At 51.2% G+C, this 19,333-nt stretch overlaps 1 protein-coding gene and 1 long non-coding RNA gene across 6 annotated transcripts in view; both read right to left on the bottom strand.

Annotated features, from left to right (window-relative positions):
- The window catches only part of LOC117796639, a 16,308-nt gene extending 14,934 nt beyond the window's left edge, over positions 1-1,374 (bottom strand). For 3 of the 5 annotated variants that reach the window (XR_004621195.1, XR_004621199.1, XR_004621200.1), the window contains exon 1: positions 436-566. This is a non-coding gene — a long non-coding RNA (uncharacterized LOC117796639). Of the gene's footprint in view, positions 1-435; positions 567-997 lie in introns of those variants that run through there. The other 2 variants (XR_004621196.1, XR_004621197.1) reach the window with 2 other exon arrangements.
- Positions 1,375-1,407: 33 nt separating this feature from the next.
- Positions 1,408-18,282, bottom strand: LOC100474592 (interferon-induced transmembrane protein 1). Its single transcript, XM_034644985.1, has 4 exons — positions 18,241-18,282; positions 13,462-13,546; positions 2,196-2,402; positions 1,408-1,692 (listed from the first exon to the last, which is right to left on the bottom strand). Exons 1-4 carry the CDS (start codon positions 18,243-18,245, stop codon positions 1,501-1,503), a joined length of 489 nt encoding a protein of 162 aa, XP_034500876.1. The 5' UTR covers positions 18,246-18,282; the 3' UTR covers positions 1,408-1,500.
- Between the last annotated feature and the right edge of the window lie 1,051 nt (positions 18,283-19,333).

Raw genomic sequence — 19,333 nt, 5'->3', positions numbered from 1 at the left:
TTATCCAGGTGCACCTTGCCTGTGGGCATCCAGGCTTGCCTGGGTTCCAGCAGTGGGGCCAGGTCAGTCCCTGAGGCTCCCCTTGAAGTCAGTAGCTCTTCATGCTTCCTTCCTTCTCCCTCCCTCCCTCCTTTCCTCCCTCCCCTCCTCAGTCCTTTCCTGGTAATGCACTTGCATTAAGTGCCTAACTTAATCAGAAGTACCCATTTCAGAGACAGCTATCTCAAATGAACACATTCCCCACCTAATGACAAGATAACGTGCTTGGCCACCTGGGAAAGATTTTGGTTGGTTTTGATAACTATTTGGACCCAGATTTCCTGCTGTTCTGTTTTCAGCTCCCTGCAGTCAGGTGCTCCTTTGGTCAAGCTTCCTCTCTCTCTCTCTCTCTCTTCCTGTCTCCCTCCCCTCTACCCCACTTCCTCCAACCTTCACCTCAGAACTTGTTTGTGGCGATAGCTGTGTGCGTAGTTCCCAGGTCTCATATTTAGAAGTTTTTCACAGTTGCTGGTAGCTGTAGCTGAAGGGCTTCTTGTAATTGTAAGAACCACCAAGACGGGTCAACCACAACACTGGTTATTGATCAGCCGAGATGGAGGAGAACAGGTAGAACAGTGGGGAGAGAGTGCCAGCCTACAGGAAATACCCTAGGGCCCACCCACACCCCTAAACAGGAAAGCTGGGTAGCTATCAAGGCCTCATTTGACTGTAAGGGACAGGAAGCTCCCCTAACCACTCTGGCTCCTCCCACCTGACCCTGGTGTAACCTGACATTCAGTCATTGGTCCACCTTCTGGGGACCTAGCCAGTTCTCACTTTGGAAAAAGCAGGAAATAGAAACTTTGGAGAAGTGGAAACTACTGGGGAAGGGAGGGCCCGGAGCACGGTGGGTCGGTCGGGCATCCACGTCCACACCACAGGTGCTCCGTCTCCCACCATGAGCCACAGCTCCCAGCCCTTCTTCCCTGGTGCCCACCCCGGTGTCCCCCCGACCTACGAGATGCTCAAGGAGGAGTACGAGGTGGCTGTACTCGGGGCGCCCCAGAGCTAACCCTAACCCAGGCCCCAGGCAGTGGGGGGCCTGCTGTTGGCCATCCCCACCCCTCACTAACCTCACCCCACACCGGCACCAGGGCCAGCTTCTCTCCCATGTGTGCACATCAGCTGGGTCCATCGGGACAGCCTTCTGGGTCAGTGTGCGTCCACAGGACAACAGACCTCTGGGAAGGAGGGACCTCTGCCTAAAACCCTCGTCCACGTGTGTCCGCAGCTGGAGGCCAGATACAGGCAAGCCCACCCCCCATGCACGTAACACAGAGCAGGGTACAGGTGGCCAATGGGGGACATGGGCTCAGGGGCAGGCTGGGGAATCTCAACAGGGCCCCTCCGCAGGTGAAACACAGCACCCTCACACACAAGAGCTTTATTGACTTCAATGGTAGATTGACACGTCCATAAAGTACTGTGACAGAGGTAACCGCCTCCGGCCACGGGCAGCTACTAGTGTCCTCCATACTGTTTAATGATCTCTGATATTGTTTGGGAAATCATCAGTGACCCAGCAACAAAAAAAATGATGAACGTGATGGTCAGAAGGAGGCCCAGGACCAGGGCCCAGATGTTCAGGCACTTGGCGGTGGAGGCATAAGTCCGGGCCCCAGTCATGTCACCCACCATCTTCCGGTCCCTAGACTGGGGAGAAGAGATAGAGCGTGGGATCAGGACCAGGTCCTGGTGAGAGCCAGGGACTCAGGGCCCCCCCACCCAGCCCTGGCTGGTCCCTGCCCAGAGAAGGCTCCACCTGCCCTTCACCCAGATTGGGGACCCACCCTCCTCATTCCCTGGAGCCTGAGCAGGACGGTGCCCCGGGGGCTCCTCTGTCCTGGGGCCTCCATGTCCTTCCTCAGACTCTCAGCCTCTCCTGGAGACCCCAGGGCTTGTCCTCCCTCTGCTTTGTCCCCTTCACTGGCCTCCCACCCCATCAGGGGTGAGTAGCCTTTGAGTACCTTTTGGTTCTTTTGGACCAGACTTGAGGTCTGAATCCAAAGTGTGTGGAGGATGTAATTTCCCTAATTAGGCTGGGAGGGAGATCTTCTTGGGGATGGTGAGGACGTAGGCTGACCCTGCCATCCCATGCCTTCCCATGCAGCCTCACCCTGTGCTCTCCCTGGGAATGGTCACCCACACGCACCCACCTTCACGGAGTAGGCGAAGGCCATGAAGCCCAGGCAGCACCAGTTCATGAAGATGGTGTTGAACAGGGACCAGACGATGTGGTCGGGCACGGCCGTCTCAGTGTGGATGGTGACCACGGTGGTCGTCACAGGAAACGAGTCTTGGGGGGCCTCCATTGCAGGAATCTTATGCTCTTGCTGGAACACTTTTACGTTTAGGGGGCGTCGCTGTGCTCACCAGGGAAGAAGGGCCCGGAAGTGCAATTAGGTTGCCAGAGTTTTGACAATTTGTAGGGTGAGGTCCTGATCCAGGAGGTGGCCCAAGGGGAGGTCAGCCCCAGATCAGCATCCCCTTTCCTCATGTCAGCTTCCTTCCGCTTTCTCTGAAGTCTCTCACCCCGGTGTTTTGTAGCGGGGTGATCTGACCGGCTCCGAGAGGAGGGTCAACCCCTGAATGTCAGGCTCTGAGCGTTTTGTGCCCATTGGGCAGGACCCAGCAGCCTGTGTTGCCTGTCCGGAAGGGGCCTCCGGCATCTCAGGTGTCCCCGTGACCTGAGGAGCCAGCCGTGGGGGAGACAGGAGGCTCCAGGCCATGTGGCAGCAGCTGGGAGCCCAAGGCCAGCATGTCTGTGCACCCCACATTTCCTCCCCCCTCCTGCCCCCATCAGGTCACCTACAGCCGAGGATCTTGGTGGGAGGAGTGGAAAGAAAATGTGCACAGAGCTGGCTCTCGGCAGGGGCTTGCCTCACCCCAGTCCTTCTGAACTTACACTCTTTCCTTTTCCGCCACAGTCTGCCCCCACAGAAAGATGGTGTCATCAGAGCAAGAGAAACGTCTCACCTAGGGTAGAGCAGGCCCCGGGCTGGCGCTGCAGCCATGGCTGTGCCCACCCTTCACACACCAGAAAGAATGCCGACGGAGGCCCAGCTCCTTCTCCGACCCTTGTTCCGTGTCCAGTTCCCTCCAGTCCCTCCTGCTCTGGTCTTGTGGCTCCAGGTCAGGGTCCTCCCCATCTCCCCTGGAGCTTCCAAGGCCCCCAGCGCCTCCTCCTAGTACTTACATGTGGCCACACCTGCCAGCCCTGTTCTCACTGCCCCTCCAGTGGTCCTCCTGGTTGGCCCCCACTCCTTTGAGGGCTTCCAGGCTGGCTGTGTCTGTGGCCTGACTGTGGCCTTGAGTGAGTCCCAATGGAAAAGTGCATTAAGTAACACCCATCATTTTGAAGGCTTGGTGAGAAAAAAATTTTTTATAAGATATAATGTGTTTCATTGATAATATTTTTAACTGATTATATGTTGAGATATTTTGGATTTATTGGGTCAAATAAGATAGATCATTAAAATAGATCTTACTCATTTCCTTTTGCTTTTTTAAAATGTGGTTACTGGAATATTTAAAATTGGTTTTGTGGANTTAGAAATGTTGTTCTTTTAAATAAATTCAAAATGGGTGAAAGATCTAAATGTGAAACAGGAAACCATCAAAATCCTAGAGGAGAACACAGGCAGCACCCTCTGACCTTGTCGCTAGCAGCTTCTCACTAGACATGTCACCGGAGGCAAGGACAAGGCAAACCAAAAAAGGACTATTGGGACTTCAAGACAAGAAGCTTCTGGACAGTGAAGGAAACAGTCAACAAAACTAAAAGGCAGCCTACGGAATGGGAGAAGATACTCGCAAATGACATACCTGATAAAGGATTAGTATCTAAAAATCTATAAAGAACTTACCAAACTCACACTGAAAAAACAAATAATCCAGTTAAGAAACAGGCAGAAGACCTGAGCCGACACTTTTCCAGTAAGACATCCAGATGGGCCACAGACACAGGAAAAGATGGTCAACGTCACCAAGCATCAGGGAAATGCAAATCAAAACCACAAGGAGACACCACCTCACGCCGGTCAGAATGGCTAAAACGAACAACTCAGGAAACGACAGGTGTTGGCGAGGATGCGGAGAAAGGGGAACCTTCCTCTTACACTGTGGTGGGAACGCAAGCTGGGGTAGCCACCGTGGAACGGTATGGAGGGTCCTCAGAAAGTTGAAAATAGAGCTACCCTACGACCCAGGGATTGCACTCCTGGGTGTTTACCCCAAAGATACATATGTAGTGATCCGAAGGGGTCCCTGCACCCCAGTGTTCATAGCAGCAATGTCCACAATAGCCAAACTATGGAAACAGTCCAAGTCTGTATCCACTGATGAACGGATAAAGAAGATGTGGTGTGTGAGTGTGTGAGTGTGTGTAATGTTACTCAGCCATCAAAAAGAATGTAATCTCGCCATCTGCAACTACATGAATGGAGCTAGAAAGTACTATTCTAAGCAAAATAAGTCAGTCAAAGATAAATAACCTATGATTTCACTCAGATGTGGAATTTAAGAAAGAAAACAAATAAGCAAAGGGAGGGGGGAGAGAAAGACAAACCAAGAAACAGACTCTTCCTTAACTCTAGAGAGCACACTCATGGTCACCAGAGAGGAGCTGGGCAGGGGAGGGGGAGACAGGTGAAGGGAGTCAGGGAGGGCAGGGGCCGTGATAAGCCCCGGGTGATGTACGGACCCTTGAATCACTGCACTATACACCCTGAAACTAATACTACGCCGTATGCTAACTAATTGGAATTTAAGTAAAAACTACAAAATAAAATGAAATAAATGAAATAAATAAAATAGGATTTGTGGCCTACACTCTACTAAAGTCGCGGCTTGGGTGACCTGTAGGCCGCAGCGGCTGTGGTCCCATCCATGCACAGCGTCGGGAACCTGGCAAGGTGGCATCGAGCCAGGTATCAAGAGGAGGGTGTCTTGGCGAGACCCACTCTTACCCATCCCTATCCATCTCGGCCCATTCACGAATGGGGCAGGGTCTCCCTCTGTGTCTGCCTCTGGCCCTGCTGGGTGTCTGTCCAGGCAGCAGGGGTCACACAGCTGCCCCATCTGTCCCCCAGCAGCTCTTGGTCGGATCGCCTTGGAAGGTTGCTTACATCAAGATATGCTCTGTCGGGGCGCCTGGGTGGCACAGCGGTTAAGCGTCTGCCTTAGGCTCAGGGCGTGATCCCGACGTTGTGGGATCGAGCCCTACATCAGGCTCCTCCGCTGTGAGCCTGCTTCTCCCTCTCCCACTCCCCCTGCTTGTGTTCCCTCTCTCGGTGGCTGTCTCTATCTCTGTCGAATAAATAAATAAAATCTTTAAAAAAAATAATAAAGATAAAATAAATAAATAAATAAAAATATAAGAAATGATTCATCACACAGGACGCTGTGAGTTGTATATGAAAACACATCTCCATAAATTCCCATCACTTTGTGAAAGCAGGAGCCAAGCTTACTATGAATCAGTACCCTCTCCAGGCAAGCCCTTGCATTAGTGACTGCACTCGCAGTGGGAGGAAAGGCCTCCGCAGCAGCCACCCCACCAGAACGCTGCCAGCCCCTGGCGCCACAGATGCCCAGACCTGGGGCGCACCTACACTCACATGCTCAGCCCTCCTCTGCCTCCCTCTGTGGGATGTCACCTCCTCCAGCAAAGCAACCTCCCTCTCTCCAGGACACTCCCAGAATATCACTTATCTTTTACTACTAACTAGCTAAAAAACAGGGCCCTAGAAAGCCCCTGACAGAGCAGCTGGTCAGGACAGGGCTATGTGGCAGGCTCACTCACCAGGCACCATTTGAGATGCCAAGACGTAGGCTAAAACAACACTTTCTGCCCTTGGGTAGGGGTCAGGGGGCTGGAGACCTTTAACAGAACAAGCACAGGTCAGCTCTGGGGAATGAGGGGTGCAGGTAGGCTGGGAGGGGGCATCCGAGCACCCTCACCAGCCCTGATGTCATGCAGGCCAGAGCCAGTCACAGTAGCTAAGATACGGAGCAGCCTGGGTGGCTCAGTCATTAAGCGTCTGCCTTCAGCTCAGGGCGTGATCCCGGAGTCCTGGGATCGAGCCCCACATCAGGCTCCTCCGCTGGGAGCCTGCTTCTTCCTCTCCCACTCCCCCTGCTTGTGTTCCCTCTCTCGCTGGCTGTCTCTCTCTCTGTCAAATAGATAAATAAAATCTTAAAAAAAAAAAAAAGATATGCTCTGTCTATTTAAAGTCTTAGGAGTTTTGCAAGACCTTTTCTAATGAATTTCCAAGGACAGATAATCAGAGGGGAACAAAACACTCGGTAACAGTTGTGAAAACTTACCTAACTTTCTAACCTCACAGGAAATACGACTGATGTTTCTGTGAACCGACTCAAATCAACACTCTATCAGACCAGATGTTTCAACTGTCCGGGACATGAGATGTCTCTTCCTCTTGTGAAGCCCACATTCTGGAACTTGATGAGTTAGCAGTTTGAGGAAAAAAGGTCATTAACTGGCCAAAAAATAGGAAATAGAGTTTCCCTTTACAAAGAAATAAGGAGCAGAGAGCGTTCATCTCCCACAAGAGCGATCTGAAACAACCCCCTTAAGTAGGTCCCTCTCTCCCTGGAGGCCCGGGGCGAGTTCAGAGTAAGGTATTTTTCCTGGCCATCACCCCTTCCTTCCCCAGCTGCTGCTGCAGGGGTGCTGACTGTGGCTTCACAGGAAGTGCCTTTTTTTAAAAACATTTTTTCATTTAAATTCAATTAATCGACATATGATGTATTACTGGTTTCAAAGGTACAGGCCTGTGATTCATCAGTCTTAGGTGACACCCAGTGCTCATTCCACCATGTGCCCTCCTCAATGCCCATCACCCAGTTTCCCGTGCCCCCACCCTCTCCCCTCCAGCAACCCTCAGTTTGTTTCCTATGACTTAGTGTCTCTTATGTTTGTCTCCCTCTCTGATTTCACCTTGTTTTATTTTTCCCTCCCCTCCCCTATAATACTCTGTTTCATTTCTTAAATTCCACAGAGGAGTAAGATCATATGATCATTGTCTTTTTCTCACTGACGTATTTCACTGAGCATAATACCCTCTAGTTCCATCCACATCGTTGCAAACGGTAAGATTTCAATTTTTGATGGCTGCATAATATTCCATTGTATATATACCACATCTTCTCTGTCCATTCATCTCTCGATGGACATCTGGGCTCTTTCCATAGTTTGGCTATTGTGGACATTGCTGCTATGAACACTGGGGTGCAGGGGCCCTTTCAGATCACAACATATGTATCTTTGGGGTCAATACCCAGTAGTGCAATCGCTGGGTCGTAGGGTAGCTCTATTTTCAACTTTTTGAGGACCCTTCATACTGTTTTCCAGAGTGGCTGCACCAGCTTGCATTCCCACCAAGAGTGTAGGGAGGGATCCCCTTTCTTTTTTTTTTTTTTTTTTTAATATTTTATTTACTTAAGACAGAGAGAGAGAGAGAGCTCGCCTGTGCATGAGCTGGGGGCAGAGGCAGAAGCAGGCTCTCCACTGAGCAGGAGCCCGACGTGGGGCTTGATCCCAGGACCCTGCAATCATGACCTGAGCCGAAGGCAGATGCTTCACCGACTGAGCCACCCAGTGGCCCTCCAGGGTTCCCTTTTCTCCGCATCCTCGCCACCATCTGTCGTGTCCTGACTTGTTAATTTTAGCCATTCTGACAGGTGGGCGACGGTGTCTCATTGTGGTTTGTATTTCCTGTTGCTGACTGATGTGGAGCATTCGTTCATGTGTCTGTTGGCATCTGGATGTCGAGAAGTCCCTTTGGGGCTGCAGCTGGACAGGATGCCTTAGGAACAGCTGGGGAGCCAGAGCTTAGAGGCCCAGATGAGCACAGAAAACTGGGGCAGACGTGAGAGAAGCCCTGGAGCCCAGGGCGGAGGGTGGAGAGTGTTCTTCAAGAGCTGCAGGGGGGCTCTGTTCTCTTGCACACCCACCACCCAGCCCTGGAGCCTGGAGGGGCGGGAGTACCACCCCTAGAGCACCCCTCTCTCCTCCATAAACCTGTCGGTTCCCTGGGACTCCGTGGACTTGACTCTGCCAGGCGTCTGTGCTGTTGGCCAGGATGCCGGCTCTCTCTGCAGCGCGTGGACTTAGCGCGCACCCGCCTGAACCTAGCCGTGACCTGGACCCGCCGCTGCTCACCAGGGTGGCACGTGAAGGGCGTCTCTTCCAGGCAACCGGGATCGTGTGATTCACCGCTTCCCCTGGGGTGCGCACAGAAGCACATGTTGGGGATCCCGCCCTAGGTCCCTGAGGGCAGCTCATGGACCGCGCCGCCCGTGTGGACCCACATGGAGTGGTAACGCGAGCAGGAAACAAGGCTTTCTTGGAACTGTTTGTCACCACAGCTCAGTCTCGCTCTCCCTGAATGATACAGGGAAGGACTGCCATCGCTGAAGACTCGGAAAGTGTGGCGTTGGCCTGCAGCCAGGCGGCAGGCAACAAGGAAACTATTCTTTGCGGCTGGAAAGCGCGACCCACGTAAAGTAGTGTGAGGTGAGGCCTCTGTGCAACTTGACTGGGCCCCGGGGCCCGGATGTCAAACGTTGTCCTGGGTGCGTCGTGAGGGTGTTTCTGGGTGTGACTAACGTGTCAGTCGGTGGACTCAGTGAAGCGGGGTGGCCTCCCCCGTGTCGCGGGGCCTCGTCCAATCTGTTGGAGGCCTGAATCGAACACAAAGGTGGAGAAAGGGGGAATTCCTCTGCTCCCCTGTCTTTGAGTTGGGATGTTGGCCTTCTCCTGCCTTAGGACTCAGACTCAGGCTGGAGGACGCCCCGAGCCTTCACAACCAGGTGAGCCACGTCCTTGGACTCGGTTCTCTTTTCGTGTGTGTGTCCACTGACTCTCTCTGGGGAACCCAGACTAGTACAAGCAGTGAGGAAGACCACGGAGAAACACCCACCCTGTGGTATGTGGAGGAAGGAGCGCAGTATCATGATTTATAAAAAGCAGATATTTCTCAGACATATCTGGTCTTCATCCACAGCTCCTGAGAACTCTAGGTGACCCAGGATCTCATTACAGTGAAGGTGACTCCTGGACCCACCCACGGGTGTCCAGGAGAACCAGCCGTGGGACTGGAGGGGTGGAACTCCAACCATCCCCAGAGGTTGGATCAGCCAATGGCCAATGATTATATAATGAAGCCTCCATAAAAACCCAAGAGGACAGTTTCCTGGTGCTTTTTCTCTTCAGAGATCTTCCATGCTTGGGGGACCAGAACACTGCCCTGTGCTACCGAGCTCCACGAGCACAGAGGCCACTTTGTGTGAGACCTCTCCAGACGTGTCTCTTCATCTGGCTGTGGGTACACGTCCTTTGTCACATCCTTTAACACGCTGATAACCACAGGAAGTGTTTGCCTGAGTTCTGTAAGTCGCTCTAGTAACTTAAAAGAACCTGAGGAGGGGGTCAGAGCCTCCAATTTGTGGTGGTCCCTTAGAATCACCGGGGACAGCCAAGCTTGTGACAGCATCTGAAGCGGGGATGGGGACTGTCTTACAGGACTGAGCACCCCAACTGTGGGATCTGACACTATCTCTGGGTAGACTCTGCTAGAGGGCAGCAAGGGAGGGATAGAGGTATTTGCGGGATCTGTGTTGCACAGCCTCGTCCAGCCTACCCCAACTGACACACCTGCCCTGTGGCAGTCGTCCACAAGCCTCTGCCGGCCCTCAGCTTCTCTCCCGCTCCTTGGAGATTTTAACCTTGGTCTCACATATTCCCCAGATCTCTTCTGGGCAGAATTGGGGGGCTTCAGAAACACAAGTCCTTCCCAGCATTTCTGCTGGTCATTGCCTGAGATATTCAGAGTCTGGGCTGTTGGGCTCATACACTGTTTACCTTTCCTTATTGTGACATTTAGCAAATGTTCAGCAAAGTGCATGAAAGGGTGCCCAAAGAGTGGCTAGAATGCAGATACCCTACGACACTACCACCCAAGGGAAAACCGTGCGTTGCTGATGCCCCAGGAGGTATCCACCAACCCCTTCCAGTAACCACCCTTCCCTTTCCACGAAGGCCACCACTCTCTGGACTTCTATGGGGAGCCCATCCTTGCTTTTCATCCACGTTTTAACCCCCAAGTGTGGGTTACGCTGAACCTAAGTGAGTTCAGGCTAAACCTGAACACTGTGGTTTAATTTTGCGTGTTTGAACTTAAGCAAATGAGACCTTGCTGTCTGTGTTCCCTGGTGCACACCTCCCTTCACAGGGTGCCGCAGTCACGAGCCTCACCCGTGTGCGGCTTCAGTCCCTTTATTCTCATATCCGTCTGCCACAGCTCACCGGTCCTGCTGATGGTCAGTGTGGCCGGCAGTGTCTGGCTGCTGCGACGGGTGTTGCTCTGGCTGTGAGCAGGCACCCTCCTGCCTGTGACTTTGCGTTCCTGTTGCACGCATGCCAGGTAGAGGGGAAGTGCTTTTGGAGTGGCGCTGGGGTCCGGAGCCAAAGGCCAAGAAAGAATTCTTGAGGGGGCGCCTGGGTGGCTCAGTCATTAAGCGTCTGCCTTCAGCTCAGGGCGTGATCCCGGCGTTATGGGATCGGGCCCCACATCAGGCTCCTCTGCTACGAGCCTGCTTCTTCCTCTNCTTCTGGGCGGGAAGAGCTGCCCTGGGGTCGTGAGGTGGACTGATTATCTACTTGGGAGTCTCACAGAGACCACGGTCTTGGAACTGGCCTATGTCACACCCACTGTGTGCTGCTCCCCAGAGCGTGTGTGCGAGGCCGTCTGCGGCAACGGCTGCAGTGACGGCCAGCCCCTCGGCCCGGCCCCCTGTTGGGGGTGGGGGATGGACACCTGGGACTAGTCCACGATCCACCGAGCCACCGGAGGAGGACACGCGGCCCATGTGTGCCACAGACACACAAGCAACATTTGTACGTGGACTTTGACCCAGAAACCTCCCCAGACTCTCTTCCTAATTCTAATAGTGTCTCTACTTTGTCTGATCTCTATTATTCTTCATTGTGATTTTACTGCTTTTCGCAGTTCTGGAACTTCTAGTTTGCTCCTTTCCAGATCTGCAATGTCACTTTCTACAGCTTTCCATGCCCTGCTAGCACGCTTAAGTTTATGTGCGTTTGTCTCCAAGAGCTTGGGGAGCAGAGCCGGTCTATCACCTGGGGAATCCAGGGCCCAGAGTTTCTGTCAGCCTTTTCCGGCCAACCCTCTGCCACGTTTTCCTGTCTCTTTGGGTCTCTAGCCCAGCTAATTTCAGCCCTGGGATGATATTTCCCCCAGAGAGGGTCCTGATGACCCTGGAATACAGCTGAAATTACCTAAATCAAATTTCAGACATTGTAATTTCTCCATATTTCTGGATCTTTTTTTAAAAAAGATATTTATTTATTGGAGAGAGAGAGCGCGTGGGCAAGTGGGAGGAGGGGCAGAGGAAGAGGGAGACAGGGGATCTCAGGTAGACTCCCCGCTCCACACAAAGCCTGACGCGGGGCTCGATCTCAGGACATCCCGACCATGACATGAGCCAAAATCAAGAGTCAGACGCTTAACCAACTGAGCCCCCAGCTGTCCCTGGATCTTTTCTTAAATTGCATCTCCTGCTGGATCTCTGTCCTTTAGCTCATATTCACCGTGATAATTCTATCAGGAGTTATTTCTGTCATATTTTTCATATTTACTATTTACTTGTTTGGTTTTTTCCCCTTTTTTGTTGATTTTCATGGGATGAACCATTTTTTATTTTGTAACTTTTATAAGAAGTTCTATTCATGTCTTTATTCAGCAAGTATTTACTGAACACCTACTTTGTGCCCAGAGCTGCTGTGAGCAGTGGACGCACAGCACATGGTGACCGAGTCTGTGACGGGTGCCCTCTGGGCCGGTTTGCCACTGCTCGTTGCCTGCACTGGGCGAGTGTCGAGGTCCCGGCATCATTCACTCTCCTGTCCCAGTTGTTCCCCTCCTACCCAGGGGCATTGCTCAGAATTCTATGTGAGGTTTATATGGTCGACTTTCCTTCACTCTGGTCCCTTGCGCTTATGTTTCTGTGGATGGTTGTTCATCCCTAACACAGACTTTGCAAAGGCATTTGGTCCTCTTACTTCTATGACAAAAGTTTTCAATGTAGGTGTTCTGCAGATTTCTGGAAATATCTTTCTTATCCTGTCTCGGTGTTAAATTCCAGATTTCTTTCTTTCAATTCTTTAACATGACACCTTACATGGGGTGCCTGGGTGGCTCAGTTGGTTAAGTCTCTGCCTTCAGCTCAGGTCATGATCTCGGGGTCCTGGGATGCTCAGCGTGGCGTCTGCTTCTCCCTCTCCCTCTGCCATTCCCCCTGCTTGTTCTCACTTGCTCTCTCTTGCTCTCTCGGCCGAATAAAAAAATAAATTAAAATAACACCTTGTAGTCTCCTTATATGATATGCTGAGAAATCTGGTATCTGTGGTTCTTGTTCCCTTCAGGTGATCTGTTCTTTCTCTCTATGGAACTTCCTTTTTCTGAAAACTTTACTTTTGATGTAGGCTGGCCACAGGGGGGGCCTCACAGGACCAGCCAAGAAGGTCTTCGGTTTCGTGCAGGATGGAAATCAAATGAGAACTGCGAGGAAGTGACAGCAGAGTTTGTTGAAGACAGAGGATGTAGATCGGACAGAGCATTCGGGACACTCTGAAATGAAAGGAGAATGAGTCTCATCTTTGCTTGGGGTCTTGGTTTTTATTGAGGATGGTGGTCTGGTGCACATGTCCTCTCAGGCATCTGAGAACTGGTCAGAGCAAGGACAAGTGCTCAGATGTCCTCCTTAAATCTTATGCCCTTGAGCCAGGGGTCTTGGCGTCAAAGTGTCTAGAACCGGTGGTCTTGGAAAACATCCATGAGGACCTCTCCTGGTCACTCTTTGGATGTCATCTGTTGTGCTGGACGTCTCTGAAGAAATCACTAACTCCTTGACATTTACAAGGAAGACATACGTTACCTGTGCAAGAAGGCAGGTATAGGACCGGCATGCAAGAATAGAAGTGGCAAAAGGAGGAAAAAAGCAGTTTTTCAGGGGGCCCCTTCAGTTTCCCTGTCCCAACATGTCTTTTGAACAATCAACACTGAATATAACGCAGACATACAACTTTTACTCTCCTTGGGCTTATTGGTCAAATAAATGCACATTACAACATTTGTCAACAAGAAAAATAACTTGGTGTGATTAAATTTCCATAGGTAATCTAGGCATAAGTGTTGAGAAGAACAAGTGAATTAAATAGATGTAAGTGGGATAAAAGGTTTTCGGTGAATTTTTAAGTAATTTTCCCAAATCTTTTTGGTAGCCGGAAGCCTTAAAGTTTTGCTAAGTTAAACGGTGGATGGTCACTGAATATCTAAATCATTTCCAAATAAAATAAAATACTGAAGCGTTACTTACTGAACATAGGCTTATCCATTTTCGGGTCCCGTGTTCCAGAGAAGCCGAAGCTATTGACTGGGGCTGTGAGCGAGTGTGAGCCACGCTGGAAACGACAGGGAAAGGACAGGATACTGCGAATATGTCCATAAACTCACCGATCTACAGAATCTTTTTTTTTTTAAAGATTTTATTTATGTGACAGAGAGATACAGCCAGCGAGAGAGGGAACACAAGCAGGCGGAGTGGGAGAGGAAGAAGCAGGCTCCCAGTGGAGGAGCCTGATGCGGGGCTCGATCCCATAACGCCGGGATCACGCCCTGAGCCGAAGGCAGACGCTTAACGACTGAGCCACCCAGGCGCCCCAATCTGCAGAATCTTAGTGTCTCAATTGCTTATTCCCAGTTTTCACTAGAAATTAGGGTTTCTAAAGATTAAACATTCTAATTAACATCTAATTAAGATTGCTAGAAATAAAGGAAATATCTCCATATGCAAGGAAAGCGGGATGTGTATTTTTGGTAAAAGAAGGCATTAGGAATGGAAATACACTTTGTGGAGGGAAGTGAAAGTAATTTTGACCTAAAGTAAAGCTGGTTACTTCAGAAAGGGAAAGAGAACAGGGAAAAACTAAAATAGAAAGTTTTAGAAGGTCTGTGAAGAAGGAATTTTGTGGGAGGAATTTTATGTGTGATGAGCTGGAAGAAACTGAACGGATTTGTTCTCAGGGTTTGAAAACCAAGCTTTCACATCAGTAGTGTATGTGCATAAAACTGGGACCTAATTTTCTTCCTTCTGCTAAAAGGACATTGGTCTGCTCCTGGGAAGAGATCGTGAAAGGGTTTCCTTTATTTTTCCAAATGATTTGCCCAGAAAACAAGGATTCTAAGCTTTGCCAAAATAATTTCCCACGTCTGTCAGGCCTTTGCTCGCTAAAGGAAACGTCGTCCTCTCGATAAGAAGGGTTACGTTTTGCGAAGAACTACGTAACCGTCTGTGCTGGCCTGTGAAGGCTTTGTCACTTTGGTTAAAGGGATAACCAAATATTGTTTCACAACAGCCTATGATCCTATTTGACTGAGTATTTGAAAATCTTTTTAACTTTTTGACAAACTTTCCAAAATTCGAATTCCGGGTAAAGTCTTTTTGAACTTGAAATAATTTTGAGTTCTACGGAGGGTCCCTGAAATATCTTAAGATTTGTTCTCTCTCCTTATATAAAGGATATTTTAAACTAATTCGGCTTATTTGATATGTTAAATTACACGGGAAGCGTTGTCAAATAAGAAACATACTAAGCCTTCTTTACCCTATGTCTGTATATGCTATCCATGTTCCAGAAATCATGTGAAATTTCTGGAAATCTGACCTGTCCTGATTTAACACCAGTCATAATTTTAAAAGGTATGTCACAGAAATAAGGAAACCCTCTTGTCAACTCCATCACAATGAGTTCTCATCAGATACGTGAGGATGGGCATTTAAGCCTTTGGTCATCTAGAGACCCTACTGTTTCCCTGTGACGCTTTTGCAAATCGCTCCATCTGGAGAGAAATTCCGGAACAGGCCCTGGCAAGTGCTGCCGAGGACAGGTCTCTGAGGGCTCCAGAAGTCCACCATCGAACTGGATTTAAGGACACTTTCTCTTAAGCTATCTATAACAAATAGCAATTTAGTAAAATCTTTGTGAAATATAAAACAATTACTTTTTCTCCCTACCCGATCCCTCCGGAATTCAGAGACTCTTGAGTACTTTTTCTCGTGGCAATACACTCACTCAGTTGCATACGTGCAACAATCTATTGTCCTTGTCAGTGGGCCACTGGCTCTATGGCTAAGGTCCCACAGGAAGGGTCATTCCTACCTGCCACCCCCAAACTTTGAACCTCATGATTCCCGGGGAACACACACACCGGTCAGGTACTTTGACCATCAGTCTAAGAACACTTTCCTGTGCGTACCAACATCAAACCTCAGAGATAATCAGACACACTACGGCGCCATTTAGACTCAGCTGGCAAAACTCATAGAGAGCCTTCAAACACCCTGGCCACGGGCACTGTCACTAGTCCGGAATCTCCGGTGTATCCCTTTGGGAGCTCAGAGACTCGCCCTTTGAGATACCGCAGGAGGCGCAGTGCCCCTGGCTCCTGCTTCTTCTGACCCATCGCTAAGAAAGGGCGATGTACTGTAATATTGTACGGGCCTCCCTGGTTCTACTCGAAATAACCATGCTGTGGGGCGCCTCGGTGGCTCAGCTGGTTAAGCGTCTGACTCCTGATTTCGGCTCGGGTCATAATCTCAGGGTCATGAGATCGAGCCCCATGTTGAGCTCTGTGCTCAGTGTGAACTCTGCTTGAGATTCTCTGCCTTTCTCTCCCCATCCCTCCCCTTGCTCACACCCGTGCATGCTGGCTCTCTCTCTCTCAAATAAATAAATAAATAAATAATTCTTTTTTAAAAAGAAAGAAAAGAAAAAGGAAAAGAAATAACCAGGCTTTGAGAAAGTCATCTTTTCACAGAGATGAAGACCTTAAGCATCACACCCTGAAACCCAGAGATCCGCCTCTGGAAAAGGCACCCCCTCGGAGACTCTCTTCACCTCACTGGAGAGGCCCCAGCAGCTGCTGTTAACCAACCGTTGTGCTTCCAGTGGAACTCCAGGGAACAGAGTCTCAGGACCCCATCTGAAGAAAGCACCCAGTCCTGCCTGGCCCTCAACCTGACGACCCGAAAGTCAAGACTTCCCAGAACCAAAGCAGAGGACACCTGACAGGACAGCTTCCCTAAGACGACCCAGCCAGGCCCACACGCCCTTTCTTGCTTCGGCTCCTTGTCTTACTTTCTCTGTCTTTTTCTTGAGAAGACAGTGCCCCTACCCTCATTTTCCAATCTATTACAAAAATGGAAAACCTTTCTTACTGTTGGATCTGTCACCAGAAACTCCGATCTGTTCACAGTGTCCAAGACTTCTTGCTGTTACCTGCAACTAATTTATCTTTAGTTCCAAAGGCCCCTGTTGATTATCCCTGTGAGCCCATGGATGTTACCTAGCGGCTAGGCTATGCCCAGGTATTCCCACACCTTGTTCCAGCTTTTCCCCAATCACACCTGTACTGCTCAGCCAGCTCCCTCCATCTTTGCCAATCAACAGTCTTCACCCCCCCCCATGTTCTTTCCTTATCTAAATGCAATCTCTCTCTCAAAAAAAAAAGAAAAAAAAATGTGATCTCTCCCCATGACCAAGAGAAATACAAGTGAGTTTACACCTCTTTGCAAGGTTTTTAGAAAAGACCCCTTGAGGAAGAGACGGCCTCACAGAGTGTCATCGAGACTCCTCTGATCCATGGCTTGAAAGGATCAATCAGGAAATTGTGGCTAATGAATGTATCAATAACCAAATCATAGCTGGAGTCCTCTAGCTTCCATCTGGCTTTGTTTTGTTTGCAGTGGATGACATTTCCCGGGGGCATATGAATATTTAAATAGCCGGCAAGTCGAGGTCAGTCCCTACTGTGACATTTCACTGTCCCTGTTAACAGCCATAACACATCAGAAGCTTCCCATTGGTTAACCCCAGTGAGCCTCCAGAACCGCCTCCCGGTGGAGGCCTGCCGGACTCTGGGTTTGCCTCCAGAGGGAGCGTCTTTGTTCCGGGGCTGGAATAAGGCTGAGATGCAGGATCGGAAATCTCTCAGGGACACTAGGCGCCTCGGCTGGCTCCACAGCCAGAGCCATGCAGCCCGACAAACACCAGCAGACCCGCCAGCCACGGTAGTTTGGGACGGCTGCATCGCCTTGATTCTCCACTTGCTGAACCACGAGGTGTTTGTGTGATGGCCACACCGCCTGTTGCACGTGGATAGATGCCTCTGGAGAAGTAGAAATCCACTTACCCCAGGTCAGGGAAGGAGCACACTGTACGATGCCCCCAATCTCCGTCTGTCTAGCTGCCTACCTTCAGGCTGGGGCTCCTACCTCAGAGCCGTCCCACGAACTGGAATTGTTGCGTGACTCTTAATTCCGCTTTGCATAATTGTTTTTGAACTTTGTACCGGCTGCCTGTTCACTCTGCAACCAGGGCTCTAACAGCGCTCTTACAGGGACAGGGGCTGACTGGCTTCGAGCTCACGTGCCCCTTCCTGCTGACTTAAGTTCTTGGTCTGTAGCAGACCTAACCTACTTTCCTTGAGATGTGCAGACCACTGGCCTCGCGGAGTGAAGGACCAGACTCCCCCAGAAGACGAGGCCTGGCTGCATCTGAAAACAGCTGTCCCTGATGCCAGCAAGTCTGTTCGGGGTCACACCCACATCTGACTCCCCCCCACACCTGCCCCTCCTGCAGCCCCCCTCCCTTCCCCCTCCCCCACCTTGCCTTCACCTGGACAAGGAAAAGGGTCTTTGGGACTTGAGTTCACCCTTTTTTCCAGGTTGCCAGCTTCCAGAATAAAGCAACTCTTCCTTTTCCCCATCACTTCTCTCTCCAGTCTTGTTTTTCGAGCCCCAAGCCACTGAGCCTGACTGAGCTGGGAACCAGTGTGATGCTGTCTCTGCGCATGGAGACAATCTCCACGGACTGTAGGTGGGAGTGCCAAGTGTTCTCCCTCCTGCCCTTCCTCCTTACTCAAATGTGGCCTCGATTTCCAACCTGTGCACTCTCCCTTTGACCTGGGACAAGACGACCAGGAGAGGTCCTTCCTGGGGCAGAGGGACAAACCCACTAAATGCAGACATGATCAGCAGTGCTTTCAGGAAAGATTTTGATCATAACGGGGAAATGTGAAAATAAATGAAGGAAACCTCATTTAAAACGGAGGCAGGAGAGCCTGGGTGGCTCAGTCGGTGAAGCTCAGGTCACGACCTCAGGGTCCTGGAATGGAGTCCTGCCTCAGGCTCCCTGCTCCTGCTTCTCCCTCTGCCCCTCCCCCTGCTCGTGCTCTCTCTGTCAAATAAAGAAACAAAATCTTTTTTAAAAGATTAGCATGGTGCACTGGTGTTTGTTATACGCAACTAATGAATCATCGAACTTTGCATCAGAAACCAGGGATGTACTGTATGGTGACTAACATGATATAATATAACATTTAAACATTTTTTTAAATTAAATAAAACAAAGCGGAGTCAGGAAGCCCAGAAGGGAGAGCGCTCACGCACCCCCCCACGCTGTGGCCCCACACGACGGTCCTGACAAGAGGTCAGCTTTCACACGGAGGGCTCCCTCGTTGCCGGTTGGAAAAGGCAGGAAGGTGTCTCTGGCCCAGCAGCCACGCCCGGCCCGGCACCCGCAGCCGCTGAGAAGCCCCCCGGCCGGCTCCGGTGCCCCCAACCCGCGGCTCCAACAGCCCTCCCCTCCTGGGCTCCCCCTGCCTGCGGCCCACCGCGGCTCGCCCGGCCCGACCCCGTGCCTCTCACCAAGCAAGCTCGTTCTGCTGGTGAAACAGCCGCTGTTTCAGGGACTGACGTGCACGCGGCTCCTTCTCGTCCCTGCTCGGTGCTGGTCTCTCTAACCCTGCCAGCCGTGCTCTTTTCAGTGCTCCGGCCCCTCCGCCCCGATTCCGGTCGGATGCTGTCACCCGCTGCTGTCTGTAAGCCGCATCCACCCCTGCGCAAGGACCTGCGGCGGCCCTGGGGGTCGGCTGGGAGCGGAGGGGAGGCTTTCCTGCGGCCTCCTGGCAGCGTCCGCGCAAACCGCAGCGGGGGACAGCCCGGGGGACAGCCCAGGGGGACAGCCCGGGGGGGGGGACAGCCCGGGGGACAGCCTGGGGAGACAGCCTGGGGGACAGCCCGGGGGGAGGCAGCCCAGGGGGACAGCCGGGGGGACAGCCCGGGGGAGACAGCCTGGGGAGACAGCCCAGGGAGAGGCAGCCCAGGGGGAGGCAGCCCAGGGGGACGG

This window comes from Ailuropoda melanoleuca, chromosome 16 (assembly GCF_002007445.2).
Source record: "Ailuropoda melanoleuca isolate Jingjing chromosome 16, ASM200744v2, whole genome shotgun sequence".
In the NCBI taxonomy this organism is placed as follows: domain Eukaryota; kingdom Metazoa; phylum Chordata; class Mammalia; order Carnivora; family Ursidae; genus Ailuropoda; species Ailuropoda melanoleuca.
The sequence above is the reverse complement of the archived record's forward strand: the minus strand, read 5'-3'. Positions and strand labels throughout refer to the sequence as shown.

Bases quoted from the DNA above. Each gene is read 5' to 3' on its own strand.
- LOC100474592 (XM_034644985.1), bottom strand. The intron at 2,403-13,461 runs GTAAGTAACGCT...TGGTGAGCACAG, and splicing joins AATGGATAAGCCTATGTTCA to CGACGCCCCCTAAACGTAAA. The intron at 1,693-2,195 runs GTGGGTGCGTGT...TCTTCTCCCCAG, and splicing joins CCTTCGCCTACTCCGTGAAG to TCTAGGGACCGGAAGATGGT.